Raw genomic sequence first — 19144 nt, 5'->3', positions numbered from 1 at the left:
GAATGGGATGGGAGGGGACAGGGGAGAAGATTTGTATGATTCATTAACTTTTGTGTGCAGTCTTTAACTTGTGGTTTGCTTTAGTTGATCTCTCCCTGAATAAGTTACATATGAACAAAGGATTTACTAGATCAGATCATTGGTTCATTAAAGGCAATATCCTTCAGCTAATAGCTGGTGCATAATCCCCCATAATGCACATAGCAGATTCTGACAAACTGACTACAGTTGTTACCCCACGACTCTCACAGCCACAAGAATTGCAGAGTAGCTACAAAAAAGAAGCCTAAAATAACATGCAGTTGCCCTGGAGCTTGTGTAGTGAGTAGTTCTCCTTCCATGCACGTACTCTGCTTTGTCATATCCACCTCTGTTAAAGATGACACATTGGGTGTGTCTACCCGGGGATAAAAAAAGCCCTCAGCACAGAGTCTCAGAGTCTGGGTCAGCTGACTTGAGCTCACAGGGCTCAGGCTAGGGGGCTATAAAATTGCAGTGTAAATGTTTGGGCTTGGACTGGAACCCAGGCTCTAAGACAGCCCCCTCCCCGCCCTTGCTGGGTTTCAGAGCCCAGCCTGAGCCCACATGTCTACACTGCTATGTTTAGTCCCACAGCCCAAGCCCTGCAAGCCGACTCAGTTGACCCAGGCTCTGAGGCTCAGTGCTGTGGGTCTTTTATTGCAGTGTAGACATACCCTCAATTGATAAGATAATGCAGACGATACTGCTCTGGTGTGGTTCCCTTTGAAATCGATGGGAATAGCACCTACATTATACCAGAAGTTAGTTTGGCCCCATAATCCAACATCCTGTTTCCTAAATTTAAATAAAGGAAAACGCTTCCAAGGTCCTGTAAATCCATGGGACGTGTGAGAGCTCCGCCCTTTTCTCTCAGGAAGTTGTAGTGCATCCTTCATGAGCGAGATGGTCTATAACTATTTCCTGCTTATTTTCCACCCATTTTATATCAGCTGTAATAGGCTAACAAGGAAAGCCTTTATGTCCCAGCGGTACATCACTGGCTCTTGGAAACAGTAATAATTAATGTTAATTATTTTTAAATAATTGATTTAGCTTGTTTTACAAATAGTGGAAACTTTCAAAGGGTACATTGGTTTTTTTATTAAATATCTTTTGCCGTATATGTAGAGATTTTTGTTGTTTTAGGAGTTTTGGCTCCATCTAATAATTATTTTGAAATTTCAGAAATTCAGAAATAATTTTCTAGTATCAGTTTGTGGTGGGAATTTCTTCCAGTGTTCTCAGACAAAGAAACTCTTTTGAGTCTGCCCTTTGAAAAGCAGGATATATAGGTATATTCAGAGAACAGGCCAGACCTTGATATTCAGTAGCACAACTATGCTTGTGATAGCAGCGTTCTCCATCCCCTGATAGGCAGTGGGGTCCCACTGGCATGCTATTTCTGTCGGAAATATAGGCATGTCTCTTGTGATGCCATGAGAAGTATGTCCAGGGGCAGTTAATTTTGCAAATAAACTGTGTACAAATTTAGTGCTGGTGAAAGGGACTGGCCGTATAGCCCTGAAGATTCAAGTCCTGTTTATCCACAGAAGCAGGTGCAGCATGGGCAGCTGCAGTGAAACTGTCTCCCCGCTGCACTGCCTTACTCCTCGTCTGGAGAGGGCACCTCCAGGAATGAGAGGGAAGATCAGTCTCCATGCCCATTCATTCTTTGGCCTCTGCTTAGACTGCCACTTGTGATAATAGATTGTCCTGCGGTGAACCCAGGTCCCCTGGGAACTAGACGGAGACCAATGAACAGTAAGCTCATCAGTGCAGCCAAGGATACACAGGTTCATGCAAAATGTAGGGGGAAACTAGATAACTTTTTTCAACTGCCTTAATAAAAACGTTTGCAATTTCCACTCTTGGGGGATGATGATGGGTGGATAGATAGAATGTAACTGAGCAAGGCAAAAATAATCTGTAGCAGGAACATATTTTAATCTTTTCTGTGATGATGAAAAATAACACAGCCCCCCATATGCATTACTGATGTTTAGTGCTGCTCTTTAAAAATCATTATTCCAGTGGGTCATTAGCAGTGCAAACGCAGCATAATCTGACAAGCGGAGCAGCGCTGGAGCTGCCTTTTGCCACATGGATCTAGTACTTTAATGGGTAATAAATAAAAAATGTGGACCTGTTGAGTCGTGCCAGTATTTACATTTGTCTTGTGATTCTGTATATGGCCTTGGAGACTTGGGGGTTTAATATCCCTCTGATATAGGAGGGATATTATAGGAGGGATATTCACGTATGGAACCATCTATATTAAGTGGAGAGCTCTCTTTGTATCGCTGTTACCACGTTTCCTCGGTGGTGGTGCTGTACTGTAATGTGAAGTAGATAGAACAAGCTGCTAGACAATCTAGTGTTCTGACTTAGTCACAGATGTGAAGTATGACCTAAGGGATAAGACAGATCTGTGTAAACAAGGATAGAACTGAACTGAGAGAATCTGCTTAAATGTAGGAATACTGCAGAAAATAAAATGAAAGACGATGGCTAGAGTAGTTGGCTGGAGTTGTGTGCTTTAAGGCTGGGATCTATATAACAGGATATATTCTGCTGCCTTTAGGGGACCTGGGGTTTGTCTGAGTTGAACATGACATGCACAGATCAGATGGAGAGAAACTGCTCAGTGCACCATAAAAAAGTGACATAATTGTCATTTGTTGTTTTTTATTAAAAACCCTATATACAAAACAAAAAGTCCTTCTACGTGTGGAAAATACCCCACTGTGCAAAGTGATGATTCATGCCAAACATGAGAAGATCTCACCATTCTCTGATGTGGAACTTGATTTATGCCCACTTAATAGGCTCAGTATAGATTCATATGGCATGTAGTTTTAGTATTTATGGTGCTCTAATTAGCAAAGCCTGGGATGTTTACATCTAATGATGTAGCAGGACTAATGATGTAATGTCTAGTGGTGGTGCCCACGGTGAAAATCTCAGAGGGGAAGGGACAACAAGCATTCTGCTTGGAGGGTGGAACTCTTTCCTGGGGGAGACAAGAATGCAAAACAGGAAAATAGAAGCAAAACCTGTGTGCAGTGATGAAGACTGAAGAGTGGGGACAGTGGATGGAAACAAGTAACACTAGCTGATCATAGGCAGGTCTTGTGATTTAGCCTAAGGTTGTCCACCCAGCAAGACTTTAGCGTTTAATGACTGATGTAACTCATCTAGCCCTAGGCCCATCAGTACTGGAGCTGTGGCACATGTTTATTGTCTCAAGTTATGTGCTTGATGCAGAAATCCTTGGGTGAAATGCTATAGCTTGAATTATGGAGGAGGTCAGACTAGATTAACAGAATGGTCCCTTTCTGGCCTTAATAATCTATGAATCTGTGATAGTGGGAGAGAAAGAAACAACATATGGACACTGCAGGATTCTTTCTTGATTGTTGGTTCCCAGTTTTGGCCCAACCCTCTCTCCGAAGACAAAGAGCCAGATCCTCACCTCATGCCTGTAGATTTCAGTAGTGCTGTGCTGGTTTATGCTAGCTGACCAGCTGTCCCTTTCTTTTTTGATACTCACAAGCAGATAGGTAATAGAATAATAATATTGGTGAAAGAAAAATCCTAATTATTCCCTTCTCTTGGCTTCCAAGTGATCTGGCAACAGTGTGTCTTCTTTAGATTATAGGTGAACAGACTCTCCTCTGTCTTATACATGGCCAAACACACTGTCATCACTTAACACAGCAGTTCTCAACCAGGGGTCCATGAGCAGGTTGCAGGAGGTCCACCAAGCAGGGCCAATGTTAGACTCACTGGAGCCCAGAGCAGAACGTCAAAGCCCCACTGTGCAGAGTTGAAGCTGGGGCCCTGAGCTCTGCCACCTGGGCTGAAATTGAAGCCTGAACAACATAGCTTTGCGGGGGCCCGCTGTGGCGTGGGGCCCCAGGCAATTGCCCGGCTTTCTACCCCCTAATGCCAGCCCTGGCTTTTATATGCAGAAAACCAGTTGTGGTGGCACAGGTGGGCCATGGGGTTTTTATAGCATTTGGGGCTGGGAGGGGGGGCTCCAAAAGAAAAAGGTTGAGACCCCCTGGCTTAACAAATATTACTAAAGTGACTCTTCAGGTATGTCTACGCTGCAAAGAACAACCCACAGCGTCAAGTCTCGGAGCCAGGGATAACTGAGTCGGGCTTGCAGGGCTCGGACTGCGAGGCTAAAAACAGCAGTGCAGAAGGTGTTTGGGCTGGAGTCCATGCCCTGACCCCCAGCAAGGGGGAAGGGTCTCAGGACCCGGGCTCCAGCCCGAGTGGGAACATCTGCGCTGGTTTTTTTTAGCTCTGCAATGTAGAGCTCAAGTCAGCTGACTTGGGCTCTGAGACTTGGTGCGATTGCTTTTTCTTTGCAGTATAGGTATACCCTTAATTTTCTGTTTGGTGTGTAAATATTGTGGTGATGGCTGCACTAGAAATACCCAGGCTAGATAGTATCAGGGGGTAGCCGTGTTAGTCTGTATCTACAAAAACAACAAGGAGTCTGGTGGCACCTTAAAGACTAACAGATTTATTTGGGCATAAGCTTTCGTGAGTAAAAACCTCACTTCTTCGGATGCTTATGCCCAAATAAATCTGTTAGTCTTTAAGGTGCCACCAGACTCCAGGCTAGATAGATGATGTAAACACATTAAAAGGCTAAATATTAGTCTACGGTATCTTTAAGAGGGTTAATCCCTTTTTACTGCAAATCCATCCTGGCCTGCTGAGGTTTGCTCTTCTCTTTATGCGTTTTAAAGTGTTTTTTTACACTCAAAGAAGTTGGCATCACAATAGGTTTGCCTTCTGAAAGCGCCACTCAGTGGCCAGATGTGGCCCATGGGCCCCTTTCCTCTAACTGCAGGATGAAAATAGCTGATCAACAGCGTGTTTTTAACACTGGGGAACTCAAGCAATTTCTTTTCTTCCTTTAAGGCCGATATAAGTACAAACAAATGTTAAGACTACATACGTCCGTGTGTGCAGCTTTTTAAAATATTTATTTGCAAAAGTGTAGCCCTTTCCCTCTTTGTGTGGTCTGTCTGCATTGTGCTCGTCACCATGGTATCTGAGTACTGACAGGTGAGTTCCCACAGCATCTCGTGGTGTCATGGAAGTTTGGGTACCCCTGCCTTAGTAGTTTGAGTTCTGTGGTGCAAATTCTGCACTGTGAAGTGTTCCCAAACACAAAGCCTCTTGTGTGAGTGTACTTCCCCAGTCACATGTTGGGAGCGAGACAGGACAGTCCAAGAGGGCACATGAAACTTTTGTCTTCCATCTGACCATTTCCCCTCCCTTTAATTCCAAGAGGCTGCTGACTGAGTGAGTTCATGTTTGGGCACTGGCCCCAACCACCCTGTGGATGAAGATTATAGATTCACTCCCTATTATGACTGTCTTATAAACACTAGAGGTTGCTGTGTTGGACATATTTTATATCCACCAGCTGTCTTTGACAGTGTGTATCAGAGTGGTGAATTCTTCAGGGACTGTTTCTGACAGATAAAAATGAGAGGAAGGGAATGGCTTCCCAAAGACATATCTCTCCATCCATTGTTTCAACAGTATTGGTACCTGCAGGCTGCCTCACAATGCAATCCCAGAGTAGTTAGCACAATCTGGTACCACAACAGGGCCTGAGGTAATCCTTCCAGACTCCCTCCCCCGAGACAGCTACTTCTGAGATTTACCTTGTATCACTCCCAGTCTGGAGCATTCAGATTCATACTGACAGCTGTAACGTCACCAACCTCAGTGTGGTACCAGGGAAGAGACAGGTTTATGAAAATAAACATCTGTCGTTTTAAAATTATATGCTTTTTTTTTTTAAAAAGGGCTGTTGAAATGGCTTCATTTTCTAGTCCGCATGTGCAATAAACGGAAAACCAGAATGTTTGTTTCTAAATATACTGAGTGTTACTAACAAAAATAAAGACTCTGCTGACGAAGGATACAACCACAGAGGAACGTTGAGGCAGTGTTACTGCTCACAGTGCCAGAACAAGCATTTTGAGGACAAAGTTATTTAATGAACCTATGGCTCCTCATGCAGTGGGGGATGTTAATCTTGATGTCTTGCCCAAAGTCCTCCATGGGGCAGTTACATTCTGCTTACCTAAATTCCCCCTGCAGGTTCATCTGAAGATGGTGTTCTTCTCTTCATGCGCTAAACTCTTATGTTTAAATGGTTAAACTGCTAAATGGTTGCTGCGTTCCTGCCCCAAGGTGGCTGCATTTAAGTAGTGAGTGATTCAGTGGTGTGTGTGAGAGAGAGAGATATTTTGGGACCAATTGGAATAAGAGGAATAATATATTAATGCTGTGTAAAGACGCTCAAATGCAGAGTGCCACAGAATTCCATCATGTCACCCTGCTTAGTTAATATGCATCCAGAGCTGCTTGCGGAGGCTAAGGCGTTATGATTTTCAATGTCTTGGATACATAACTCTGTCCTTCCTTTTCATCACACCCAGTGCCTTCACTGTGCTAAGGCCCACAGATCCATTACAATGGATACTTAAACCTGTTTACAGCTTGGGGGCAGAACCAGACCTGTCAGTCACTGGTAGCCTGGAAATGCCCTTCCTTCTCAAGTTCCCTTCAGTTTTTCTGCTTCCACAGTGGCTACAGGCTCAGCTAGGACCCTGCCCTGCCCCCCCTTGCTGCAAGCTTTTGAAGATCCCTCCCTATATACATACAGCATCATTGAAATGTGGCCAGCTCTCATTTGAGAGGGCAGCAACCAACTAACACACAGCACAACTGGGAGAAGGTGAAATCTTGGCCAAGGACACCAGGTTAAATTTGCTTAGGAAAACAGCCAGGGAATCTTCAGAGCGCGCGCACAGCCTGATTCCACTGACCTCAGTGGGATTTGTGGTTTTAGGTCTTACCCAGAAGATACCTCCTCTGGCTAGATTGTTGTTAAGCTAGTTGAACAAGCGAAAGAAAAGTACATCATCCTCTTCCTGACTTGTGGCGGCAAAGTTGTCTTCAAATCTACTGTAAGACCAAACAAGGTAGTTATATAGGGAAGATGCTTGTTGGTTGGATATAGACAGGTTTCATTTAACAGAGTTCTGACCTTTTTGTTCTTCTATCTGAGACAGAAGAACAAAATCCATCTGTCTAATGTACTTATGTTTGTGTAGCCCATCAGTGTGGTATCTGAGCATCATTAGAGTACGGGAGTACACGGTAGCCCAACTAGTCATTTCATTCTTTGAAGGCACATCAGATGTAATTTGAGAGCAGCAGCATTTTCATCTGCCTGCTAATGGCATTCCTGTAAAAATAATAATAAATAATAATTATAGATTAGTCTGTTTTTCTTTGTTCTGGCCCAGCTGCAGTGATAACAGGCAGGAGGGCAACGTGGAGAAGATGCAAGTACATAGTAGCCTGGTTTATCTCTAACCACTTGCAGCTGTCAGCTTATTTTGGGGAGGAACAAAGTCCCGCAACACTGGGGTTGTTTTCCTTGGCACTTGGGGCAGACGCTTCCTTGAGTAACACACGGATAACATGAAACATCTGCTTGGAAGGATTGATTCTTTGCAGAAGAGTTTCCAGGAGCAATAGCTTAGGGCATCTTTCACAAGACTCTTGTTTGGGGCTGGGGGTAGGAGGCGGGGGAAGGAGAATATTATTCCTTGCTCCTTATTACAAAGCTGAGCTTTAGTTTTGAAATGGCATGTTTTCAGTCTCTTTGCCAAGGGACGTCTATTTTCTTTTCCCATATGTATTTTTAAGTGAAGTATTGAGAATGAATGAATGATTTCTACAACTTGTGGAAGGATTTTCACATATCCAGTGTTATTTCTATGCACAGTCACCAAGGTACTCACCAGACTCTCCCAGATAGAACTAGAATGAAAAGAAAACAACAACCCCAGAAACAGACATTTTTAATCATTGCGAACATACCATTAGGATCCCAGAAGACTTCACTGGAATGGGGATTTATTTTCATTCCATGTCATGTGGCAGGTGTACATCATTAAGGAACCTTACACATCTATGTAACAAGTCTGAAATGTACCACCGGCTTCCTCAAAAACAAAAATTTCAGACGGTATCGAGGGTGGCTCTTTTCCCCATGTAGACATAGGACTGTGCAGACTTTCGGAGTTGACATTCTGCAGGCCCTTTGGGAGTTCTGCATATGTTGAGACAGGGAGAAGCGTCAGAAGGTCTAGTCTCTGAGTTTTTAAAACGGAACGCCTTCCCATTCAACTCAGGGCATCTATTCACCCTCTCTCACTCTGGCTCCATTTGGTCTTGTGAAGAGCAATTGTATTACAACCCCCCTTGAGGGACACCAGCAGTGTTTGAACCCAGGCTCTTCCTCACAACAGCACATACCTCTACCATGTGAACTAACAGATCATTTGTTGGTGGGAGTAATAGGCTGCTATCCTCTAGTTGACCACCCACTAGCAAGGGATGTGCACACACTTTTCCATTGTAATATATAATCTGAGGTACCACTTATCTCATTAGCTGGTAGCAGTACTAGGCTGTTATCCTTTAGTCTTTATGATTAGATGGGCAAAGTGTTGTTGGAGAAAAACAGTTTTTACTTTCAGGTTCAGTGCAGCAAGTTAGATACTTTATTTTTTTTAGCAATTGTGTGGAGGGAGAGAGCAAAACAGGTCTCTCCTTAGGTACACAATTACAGCAAACATTTATACCTTTGTTACATACAATAATGGGCAACAGCTGCATTTTGTTTATACATAGGTTATTTTGATATTTTATTTTTGTTACCTTTATTTAGACTATAGTCTGCATTCCATACTTATTTAACACAAGGTCACAACAACTTTTTACACCGTTTTTTTTTCCACTTCCAATTCTTACACAATTTTTGCTTTTACAAATTTTGCGTTATTAGGGTTACAGCTAGCCTGACTTTTGCTTACATAAGGGGACTGCATGGATTTGAAATTTCCTTTACATTCCCGTCCATTTTTTTTCTACTTCTCTACTTCCACAGTGTACTGAAATTTTTGTTGTTGTAACATTAGGTCACAATTTGAAAAAGCCTGAAGACCAGCTACTAGAAGGGGGTGTGTCACTCCCTTTACCAGTGTATTAAATAATCTGGGGGTCAGGTGTGGGTGCACTCACCCAGCCTGGCTACAAGATCAAAGTAACTTTGTGCAAAGTGTGAAGTCGTGTCCTGTTTCAGATAAAACCTGTAGAGATAAGGAGAGATGAGGCTGTTTTTGCAAAGAAGAAAATAACTTTTCAAGTTAAAAAGAAAGAAAGAAGTAGCGCTCTTACTCTGTACTTCAGTAAATCAGGCTCTGAAGTTCTTACAAAGCTCTCTGAAGTTAAAAGAACAGGAGTACTTGTGGCACCTTAGAGACTAACAAATTTATTAGAGCATAAGCTTTCGTGGACTACAGCCCACTTCTTCTTCTTCTCTGAAGTTAGTGGGAGCTTTTCAGATTAGGCCTTTCTCAGTGCAAGCAAACAGCAACAGAAAAATGGGGGAGTATGGACAAGTGAGAGGGGATATAAAATAAAACTACCTTGTTTTTATGCTGCACCCATCACTTGGTATCCGAGAGCCTCTGATATAGTTGACCTTTGTATCCCCAGAGAATTGTTTATGGGTTATGCGTGTATCCATGCAAGGATAGAACCAAAGGAGCTTGACCTGCATGGCTGGAATGCTTGAGAGCCGTTTGCATAACTTGGCATATTTTTGGGACATAATCAGAAGCCCTGGGTCTCTGAACTCCAGGTTAACAGAGAGAATCTTTCTGGCGCTCCTCTTCTCACACAGCACTGAGCCTTGGCTCAGTTTGGAGTTGAATTGAGGCCAGTCAGTTCATCCAAAAGTCCCCCCCACTTTTTTTTTTTTCCAGCAAGTAGCAGCTAGCTCAGAAGTTCCATTGTCATCTTTTTGTTGTTCTGCTTTTTAATATCCATAGCTCAACAATTTAAGCCAGTGCCTTTGCGCTTCCTCTGCCTCCAATATCCTTTGTCTTACATTAAGACAGTAATCTCCTCTTTTGGAATTTATTATATTAAAAAATAGTGTCCAACTGTTTAAATAAATTTTATTTTATTTTATTTTTTTTTACTACAAAGTGCCAGAAAAGGAAGGGTTGAATTTGGGCTGTGTGTCAGATAGAGGATTGTGGAGCAGAGGGAGGTAAATAGTGTTGTTGGTAAGCCAAGCTAGTGAAAAATGGGGATCTACCAAGTCAGAGAACTAAGTGAAATCAATACAAGTGACTCCTGAGAACTAATAGCGTTCCACAGCTGGTTTACATCTAAACAGTGGGTGCTGCAATGGGATCAAAACATTCAGCCAAATTCTGATCTCACACATCCCAATTTAAATCTGGAGTAACTCCACTGACTACATTAACATCAACATTAAAAAGTTACTCTGGGTTTACCCCAGTGTAACTGAGCCTATCTTCAAATTTAGGCAGACGCCGAAACCAGGGAGTGTTCATTTTTTTTGCTGATTTGGATAAAACAGAGCAGGAAGGCCGTTGACATTTGTTCAGTGTAAAGCCGCAGCCACTGCGTATTTACACTGGTATGTGCCAAATCCTGAGGTCCTACTCAATTGTTCAGCCCTCAGTCAGGCAAAATCCCAAGGAGTAAGGACCTCAGGACTCAGAGCACAATTAATAGCCCATAAAGTAGCAAGAAATATATTTAACATGCTAGCATTACATGTTAACATGCTAAGGATTTAGAGGGAGAGAGTATAGCCATAAAGCCGCTAGATCAGTGGTTCTCAGACTTTTGTACTGGTGACCCCTTTCAAATAGCAAGCCTCTGAATGTGACCCCCCCCCTTATAAATTAAAAACATTTTTTATATATTTAACACCATTATAAATGCTGGAGGCAAAGTGGGGTTTGGGGTGGAGGCTGACAACTCGCGACCCCCCCCATGTAATAACCTCGCGACCCCCTAAGGGGTCCCGACCCCCAGTTTGAGAACCCCTGCGCTAGATAAAAGCAAGCTTAAGCCAGTGATCTGATCATACTACTGCAAACCAAAAAACAAACCTGTGGAATTCAAATGATTTCCCTTTCTAATATACAGTGTTGTGAATTCCCTAACACTCTCGAAAAGGATGAATAATACCAATGTGTTAATCTGTGATGGAAATTAGATGCCTCAGTCCATTTTACATCTACAGTAAGTGCAATGGATTTTGCAGGCAGCCTGATTTCCAGAGGTACTGAGCATCCACAACTGAAGTCCAGAGGAGCTGTAGGTGTCTCGGGGCTGTGAAAATTTAAATTAAATAAATTCTATCTCCTAGAACTGGAAAGGACCTTGAAAGGTTATCAAGTCCAGCCCCCTGCCTTCACTAGCGGGACCAAGAACTGATTTTGCCCCAGATCCCTAAGTGGCCCCCTCAAGGATTGAACTCACAACCCTGGGTTTAGCAGGCCAATGCTCAAACCACTGAGCTGTCCCTCCCCCCCAAAATTGGTCTCCTGTAGGTCGTTATGGTAACACTGAACATGTGCAGCCTTGTGGCCTGAGTCTCTACTGCCCTACCCCCTGATTGTCATTTACACCTCTACAAAACGAGTGCAAAGTGCATGTAAAAGGCCACCAACAGGAATTCTCCACTCACACCAGCAGTAGGTTTATACACCCAGTTTGCACATCTGTAAATCGGCACACAGGGTGCAAGGCAGTAGAGAATCAGGCCCTTTGCCTTCGTTGGTTTGATTTATTAAACTAATGGTAGCTAATTAATAACGGCCTACGAATTTCTTCCTTCATTTTGACAGTATGCTAGCAATGACATGTCACTCAATCCCAGGGGAAAGGGAACTAATTACTCTCTATTATGGAGCATGTCGAAACAGCAGAACACGGAGCCGTGGAGAATTCACGCTTTATCCATCTGAGCAAACCTATAGTAACACAAATCAGTCCTAGGTGATTTCCTGTTCAGACCTTAACATTTCATAAATATATTTTAAAACATTTTCTTTTGGAGATTCTTGTGGGTTTTTTTTAATTTTTGGAGCACAGCAGTGGGGCAGTCATTCATGGAGTTAGGCAACACTCCAAAGGCTGAAATTTGATCCACCTTATTAGCAAGGGGCTAATTGGTGTCCCCGTCATTTCCTGATATATTGTATTCACTTGGCCTGAGAAGAAAAGTAATTGGGATCATTTGAAATAATCATGGCTGTTTTTAAAGGCCCTGGGATAATTCTACCCATTTGGATTCAGTTATTGCTGAGGCAAAACGATACAGTGCCACCTCCTCGAAATCTCAGCTTTGTGGGGTCCGAATTCACAGCTCCAGAACTGCATGCTCTGTGCCCTGGGAGTCCAGCACTTCTTACAGATGGATAGCAGTTATGATTGGCTAGACCTATTGTAGCCAGTTCTGTGCCCCCTTCCTTTGGCCCCCAGGGCGCGTGTGCATGCCAGAAGTGGAGTAAAGGATTGTGATCCTTGGCAACTGCCACAGGCTGCTGGCCTTTTTTAAATGTTATTTACATCCCTAATCAGCGGGTGTTTTGGCTTTCAACTGGTCTAAGATGGTGGGGAGCGGAAAGATGATGTGGAAACCCCTCCTCAGCTGTGACAGCTCTCAACTCAGCAGAGCTAAGGATTGAGCATCATGGATACATTTTAGTTAGGTGCGTGGGAAATTATAATGAGAGATAAGGGAGCTCTCCACCTCCACCACCTTGCAGAATCCGGCTTTATCTCTCATTCCCAATCCCTAGATCTCTCCCGGGCCTACTCTACCATTTTTGCCGCCCCAAGCAAAAATAAATAAATAAAGATACCCGAACTGCTGAAGCAAAAAAAAAAGCCGCTCGGAGACTGTGCCGCCCCAAGAATGGACGAAATGCCGCCCCTTAGCACGTGCTTCCTGCGCTGGTGCCTGGAGCCGGCCCTGGCTCTCTCGCTTGTGGTGATGAGGTTTTTTTTTTCATGAACATCGATGTGAACCATTCCTGTCTTGCCAAATTTGGTGCTGGGCGGATGGAAGCATGAGGCAAAATATGGAGGACTTCACTGGTGGTCTTGTTTGCCATTGAATTAATGCAGCTAGATCTTATTAATTGAGGTTTATCCACAGCCCGGGGATAAACATGACATTTTGACAAATGATTTGGATTAACCATTTCTGAGTGTAAGTCATCAATGCATACGGTAGGAAGGGAATATGTTCTAGTGGTCACAGCAGTGGATTAGGAGGCAAGATCCCTTCTAGGTTCTATTCCTGAGAGTACTGGATATTAGCCTCATTCTGTGGCCTTGGACAAGATACTTAAACTCGTCTGCTCTCCTTGTTCATGTGACATGCAGGGTAACAGATGGGCATTAATTTACACAGCGAAGGGCCAGAGAAGGTGGCTCTGGAGGGAAAACGCAGCTATGCAACCATAACGTAGACTACATAGCCGCTGTTAAGCGCTTCATGTAAATAGCTGCATTCACCAGGTTTTTTGAGTTCTGCAAAACCTTGGAGCTATACTGCATATTCTTGAGCACCGTCTAATGGCACTGTATCTATTAACTATTTACACCTCCACCAAGATAAAGCTCTCTTGTAACAGCTGCCACCAACTCCTCTCCATTTACATGAATGAGAAATGCTGCAAACACTAGGCTGTGTGTCTGGCAGAAGCGGAGAAGGACTTGGGGAGCAGCCACTTTATGCTGTTTTCCAAGGTAGTAGAAATAAGGTGCAATTTCCCCTGTAAATTAATGCTGACTACAGCAGCATTAACTAACATGGAGCAGCCTGTGCATTGGGATTCAAGCATTTGAAAATGGCTCCAGTTGTTCTGGAGTCTCAGTATGACTTGATGAGTTGCTACAGACCAGGGCCTGGCATTATGAGCTCCATCAGAAGGGAATTAATCCACCCCTTTCTCTTTTCAAAAAGTGGATTGGCTGGCAATGTGCCTTCATAGGTTTCCTGCAGGATGTCTATATTTTTCCCATCTGTTCAGTGGATTTATGTGGCCATGTCCCTTCTCCCTCCACGAGCTTGGAATTTGCTCTTGTAGGAGTGGTTTCTGCTTTCTGGATTTGATCTTATCTTTGTTCTTATCTTTGTTCTCTTCCGTACTTATTTGGCAGTCCTTCGCCTCTATGTGCCTCAATTTACTCAGCTGTAAAGTTGGGATAATATACTTTCTTGTAGCACTCTCACAAGGATGATGCGAGGATTGAGTAATATTTTAAAGGAGACGAACAGATGCTTTCAACTAATATTAAATGTAAGTAGGTGGCAACATTACTGAGAGTGCTGTCTGGACACTGGTGTTTGGAAGTGGAGGGGAAAGATCCTGAACATGGGTTTTTCCCTATTTGGTTTTGTCAGCCTGGTGTTTGAGTTACTTATAGAGAAGACATATTTTGTATCGCCAAACATTTAAAAAGGAGTAAATCTCCTTATATAAATGCCTGGTTGGTTTCTCACTAACCAGATGAATCATTTGGTAATAAATTATGCAAAGGAAAAAGATTAGTGTTTTCTCCCTTTTGAAATAATGTGTAACATACACAGCTGCTGCCTTCACATCAATTGCTGTATTGTATAAGTTCAAGTGTAACTGTAAAACACTTCAGAAGGGGTATAAAGGAATAGTAAGGAAAGCTCTATCGCAGTTGGAACAAAAGACTGTGAGGGGAGCTGCAGAGTTTCTAATTACAGCTGTGCAAAACCTTCATGACACAAGCCCAAGTGAGTGTTCACCTGGTGTTGACTTTCATTCTGAACTGGAAACTTGGGCCAAGCATTTGGGACCCTTTAGAGGGAACCTGTATCAAGTTTCAGATGAACTCAGGCCAAGTTTGAAATGAACCTGGCCAGTGGGTGATATCTCTGCAAAACATGGTGAATATAACTTTTCCTGTTGGATCTGCTCAAACCCCAGAATCCAAGCAAAAATCAGGAGGGCGCAAAATGCCATGCAAAGTGACTGTGATGAAGTTCACACTAAAACACTTTGCAAAGCTGGCTCTAGGTCAGAATTTTAGATGGGGTGCTAGTAAATTGTTTTATCTCTATATCTGCTCATTAAGGACCTGATCCTGTGAAGAGCTGAAGGCCTTCAACTTTTACAGAAGTCCAATGACAATTGAATGTAGAGAGCACTTTGCAAGATCAGGTTTCGTTTAAGAGAATTTTGAAGTGCTCTTCGGTGCAGCAATGCTTGCTTTGGAGTGTGCGCCTGTTCATTACAGTGCATGGGACACTGGGACAGCTGCCCCAAATGTATAAGAGACATTCTATTAAAATAACAATTGTAAAAGGTGCATAGAATAGGGATGAAGATTAAAAAGTGACTGGAGCAGTCTCTTCCACCTTAGACTTTGTATAAAGATGGCAACACAGTCAATGAGATCCATCCCCTGGAACCAAGCTCATCATGTGCATCATGGGCTTAATCTCATAGTCCTGGAGCTGAAAATGATTTGTGTAAGGGCATGGCTACACTTGCAGATGTAGAGCGCTTTGAGTTAAACCAGCCTTTGTAGAGGGCAGTAGGGAAAGCGCTGTAGTCTCTCCACACTGACAGCTGACAGCACACTGGCGTGGTCACATTAGCAGCTCTTGCAACAGCCACAGAGAGCAGTGCATTGTGGTAGCTATCCCAGCATGCAAGTGGCTGCAACATGCTTTTCAAATGGGGGTGGGGAGGTGGACTATGACAGGGTGTGTGTTGTGTGTATGTGAGGGGGGAGAGAGTGGGTTTTTGGGGAGCTGAGAGCATGTCAGCATGCTGTCTTGTAAGTTCAGACAGCAGCAGATCCCCACCCCCTGCCTCTGTCTCTCTCACACAGCATTCCACACTGATGGTTGCTTTGTCCCGGAGCAGATAAGCAGCCAGCTGTCAAACGGAGCTTTCAAAGGGCATATCCAAAACAATGACAAGAGTGTCACTTGACTTACGGGGATTATGGGACGTTTCCTGAGGCCGATCAGAGCGCAATAATGCAACACCTCGTTCACACTGGTGCTGCAGTGCTCCAGCGGGGGTGCAGCAAACGTTCTTCCACTCGCCGAGGTGGAGTACCAGCAGCGCTGTAGCCGCGGAGTCAGAACACTCTACGTGCCTTGCCAGTGTGGACGGGGAGTGAGCTAGTGCGCCCGGGGCTCCTTTAATACGCTGTAACTCGCAAGTGTAGCCAAGCCCTAAGCAAGATGGTACACTTGGGAATCAGATTCATATTCGTGGACATTAAGCATCTGGCTCTGCCCCCCTTAAAGTAAATGGCAAGGCCCTCATTATTGTCTGTGGGACCAGTACCAGTGCCTATAATCTTGATCCAGCAAAGCACTTAAGCTCATGATCACTTTTAAACGTGAGTGTGGCGGGACAACCACTCACTGGCACGGTGTCTCCTGCTGGTTGTCCAGGGAATTAGCTCTTTTCCAGTTCCGGAGCACCCTCTGCTGTCTGATGTCTCGACTGCCGCTGGCCCCCACGTCCCTCCCGGACCCTGGTACCCTTTACCCAGGGGTTCTGCCCACCGCAGTACTCCCTCTGTCTGAGTCTCCTCTCCCAGGGGAACTCCCAACCCCCTTCCCCCACCTTGCCTCAGTGGCTACCGCCCGTCTCCATTTAGCCCCTGGTCCCTGGGGCCGACTGCAGTCTGTAAACCACTCATCATCCGCAAGGGAGGTTGAACCAGCTGCCTCTGCCTATATCTGGGCTGCCCTAGTACTCTTATGGGCCCTTAACTCGGCCTGCAGCCTGGGGCTTTGCTAGGCTGGAGCTCCCCAGTTCCCTCTGCCCTTCCCCAGCACTGCTCCACCCTAGATACCCTTCTCAGCTTCCCAGGCAGCCAGGTCCTTCTCTCTCAAAAGGCTAGAGAGAGTGTCTTCTCAGCCTCTGGCTCTCAGCCCTCTTATAGGGCTAGCCATGGCCCGATTGGGGCGTGGCCTCACCTGTGGCTGCTTCCCCAATCAGCCTTTCTTTTCCCAGCTGTAGCCCTCTCCAGGTCTGTTTTAACCCCTCTGGGCAGGAGCGGGGTGGCCACCCCACTACAGTGAGTGATCACAGTACCGTAGGTAAAAAGATAAGCACAGGCATAAATAGAGCCCTGCAAATCTGCAGATATCCACTTTGGATCTGCAGATGCAGATCTCCATGGACCATGTTTGCAACTCGTGGATGGATGAGGATCCAAATTTTATATCTAGAGTCCTGCAAATCTGCGGATATCCGCTTTATATCCACAGACCATATGTGCAGATTGGATGCAGATACAAATTTTGTATGTGCACAGGGCTCTAGGCATACTTGCTTTGCTGGATTGGAGCCTATGACTGAATCTTCAGAACTCCCTTTCAGAAAGCCGTGATCTAATCTAAAGCAATTATCCTCCCTTCTTTGTTCACAGGTGTTCCCTTTCCAAAGAACTTCCTTCAGATCTGCAAGAAGATCCTGTGCAGGCTGTTCCGGGTATTCGTTCACGTCTACATTCATCACTTCGACCGCATCATCATCATGGGAGCTGAGGCCCACGTCAATACCTGTTACAAGCACTTTTATTACTTTGTAACAGAGCTCAACGTCATAGACCGCAAGGAGCTAGAGCCTTTGGTAAGTGGTAATCTACAGCCTAACGTGGTGGAGAATTCTCCTTTTTCTTTCCCTTAATTGAGCCTTTTCCAAACCTGTCACAGTTGATCTCCACTAGGAATGAAATGTCTGTGTTTCAAGACAGACTATTTAAATAAATGAACTCATGCCTCTGCAATAGGCCAATTCCCTCTACTGCAGCATTTACAATTGGGGAAGTAGTAAGAATAGAGTGCAGGATGAGGGAGGGGAGGGCGGAGGTGACCTGTATAACAGTGAAGTAGGATTTCCTTTGTAATAATTATGTAGGTGTTTGTAAAAGTAGTGGGTGTGCTGCACTTGGATTTATTCACTTTCAGTCAGAGATTCAGACAAAACCAGACACTTCCCTTGATTTAGGAGACTTGGCTCTAGATAGATCAATGTTTAACTTATTGTCTCCAAAGATGAGATTCCAGAAATGGGACATACTTTCACTATTTCCTGAAGGTTTAAAAACATCTTCAAGAGGAGAGGGAAGGTTCAATTTGGAAAGGGGTTCTCTGTGCAAACGTTAGCACTGGGCCCGGGGGCACCTTTAGAATGGATGGGGCTCAGGGTTCTCCACAAGTCCGAAGTCGCAATTCTGTATCCTACAAGTTATTAAGGAAGCGTTGGCACTGTTATGCTTTTTTAATGGTTAAATGCACATTACGAGCATGGCTGACCAGAAAGGCATCCCTGTGTGTGTAGAAAGCAGACGCTTGCCTCTGTGTCTTTCTCTCTCTGTGTCTGCATGCACATGTGCAAAAAGTAGATGCCTCTGTGTGTAAAGCAGATGCCTCTGTTTGTGTGTGGAGGAAGGGTTATGTGTTTATCTTGACTGGAGCAGGAAATGTGGAGTGACACAAAGGAGACGAGAGTTTCCCAATGGTCCCCAGAAAGGAATGACCAGTTAAGAAATTTCCTTTTAGGATATTAATTAATCCACAACATCCCTTTGTTGTAGGTACCTGTTATGCCAATGTTACAGATGGGAAAACTTAAGCATAGAGGGGATGATTCTCTGTTGCACTGTGGCCCCTTTACACCACACCGGCAGCAGAAAGGGGCCTTAAAGGGATGAAAAGAGGCCCTTGAGGATATGGCTACAGAAAAGAGGCATAGAGATGCTAAAGCAGCTCAACCTCATCCCCCATCTCAGTGCCCAGCCTGGGTACATGTCAGAGGCAGGAGATATGAGAAGTAGACCAGAGCGTGTTTGGAGAACACTGCTCCACAAGTTAGAGCAGTCCTGAGGTCTGTGCTGGCCCCAGAATACAGAGAGAGTAAAGACGGTTTCAGTTGGTAACCCCCTTATTCCCGAATTTGGCCAGAGTGACGAAGGAGCTTGTCCAAGTCCAGAGTGAGTCAATTGCAGAGCGAGGAATGGAATCCAGCTGATGATATGTCCATTGTGTGCAAATCCTCGTGCATTCCAGCAATCTGCTCCTGGGAATGGAAATTCTATTTAGAATTCTGATGGAATTCAACAACTTCAAAGAGGTTATGTCCCTGACCTGCATCAGGAAGTA

At 44.4% G+C, this 19144-nt stretch overlaps 1 protein-coding gene across 2 annotated transcripts in view; it reads left to right on the top strand.

The window, feature by feature from the left end:
• Positions 1 to 19144, top strand: part of MOB3B (MOB kinase activator 3B) — a 146439-nt gene that overhangs the window by 100183 nt on the left and 27112 nt on the right. For both annotated transcript variants that reach the window (XM_034774048.1, XM_034774049.1), the window contains one exon: positions 17410 to 17612. In XM_034774048.1, the coding sequence (XP_034629939.1) occupies positions 17410 to 17612 (203 nt within the window). The remainder of the gene's footprint in view (positions 1 to 17409; positions 17613 to 19144) is intronic.

The sequence above is a fragment of the Trachemys scripta genome, chromosome 6 (genome assembly GCF_013100865.1).
Source record: "Trachemys scripta elegans isolate TJP31775 chromosome 6, CAS_Tse_1.0, whole genome shotgun sequence".
Lineage (NCBI taxonomy): Eukaryota > Metazoa > Chordata > Testudines > Emydidae > Trachemys > Trachemys scripta.
Note: the sequence above shows the minus strand (reverse complement) of the source record. Positions and strands in the feature narration are given on the sequence as shown.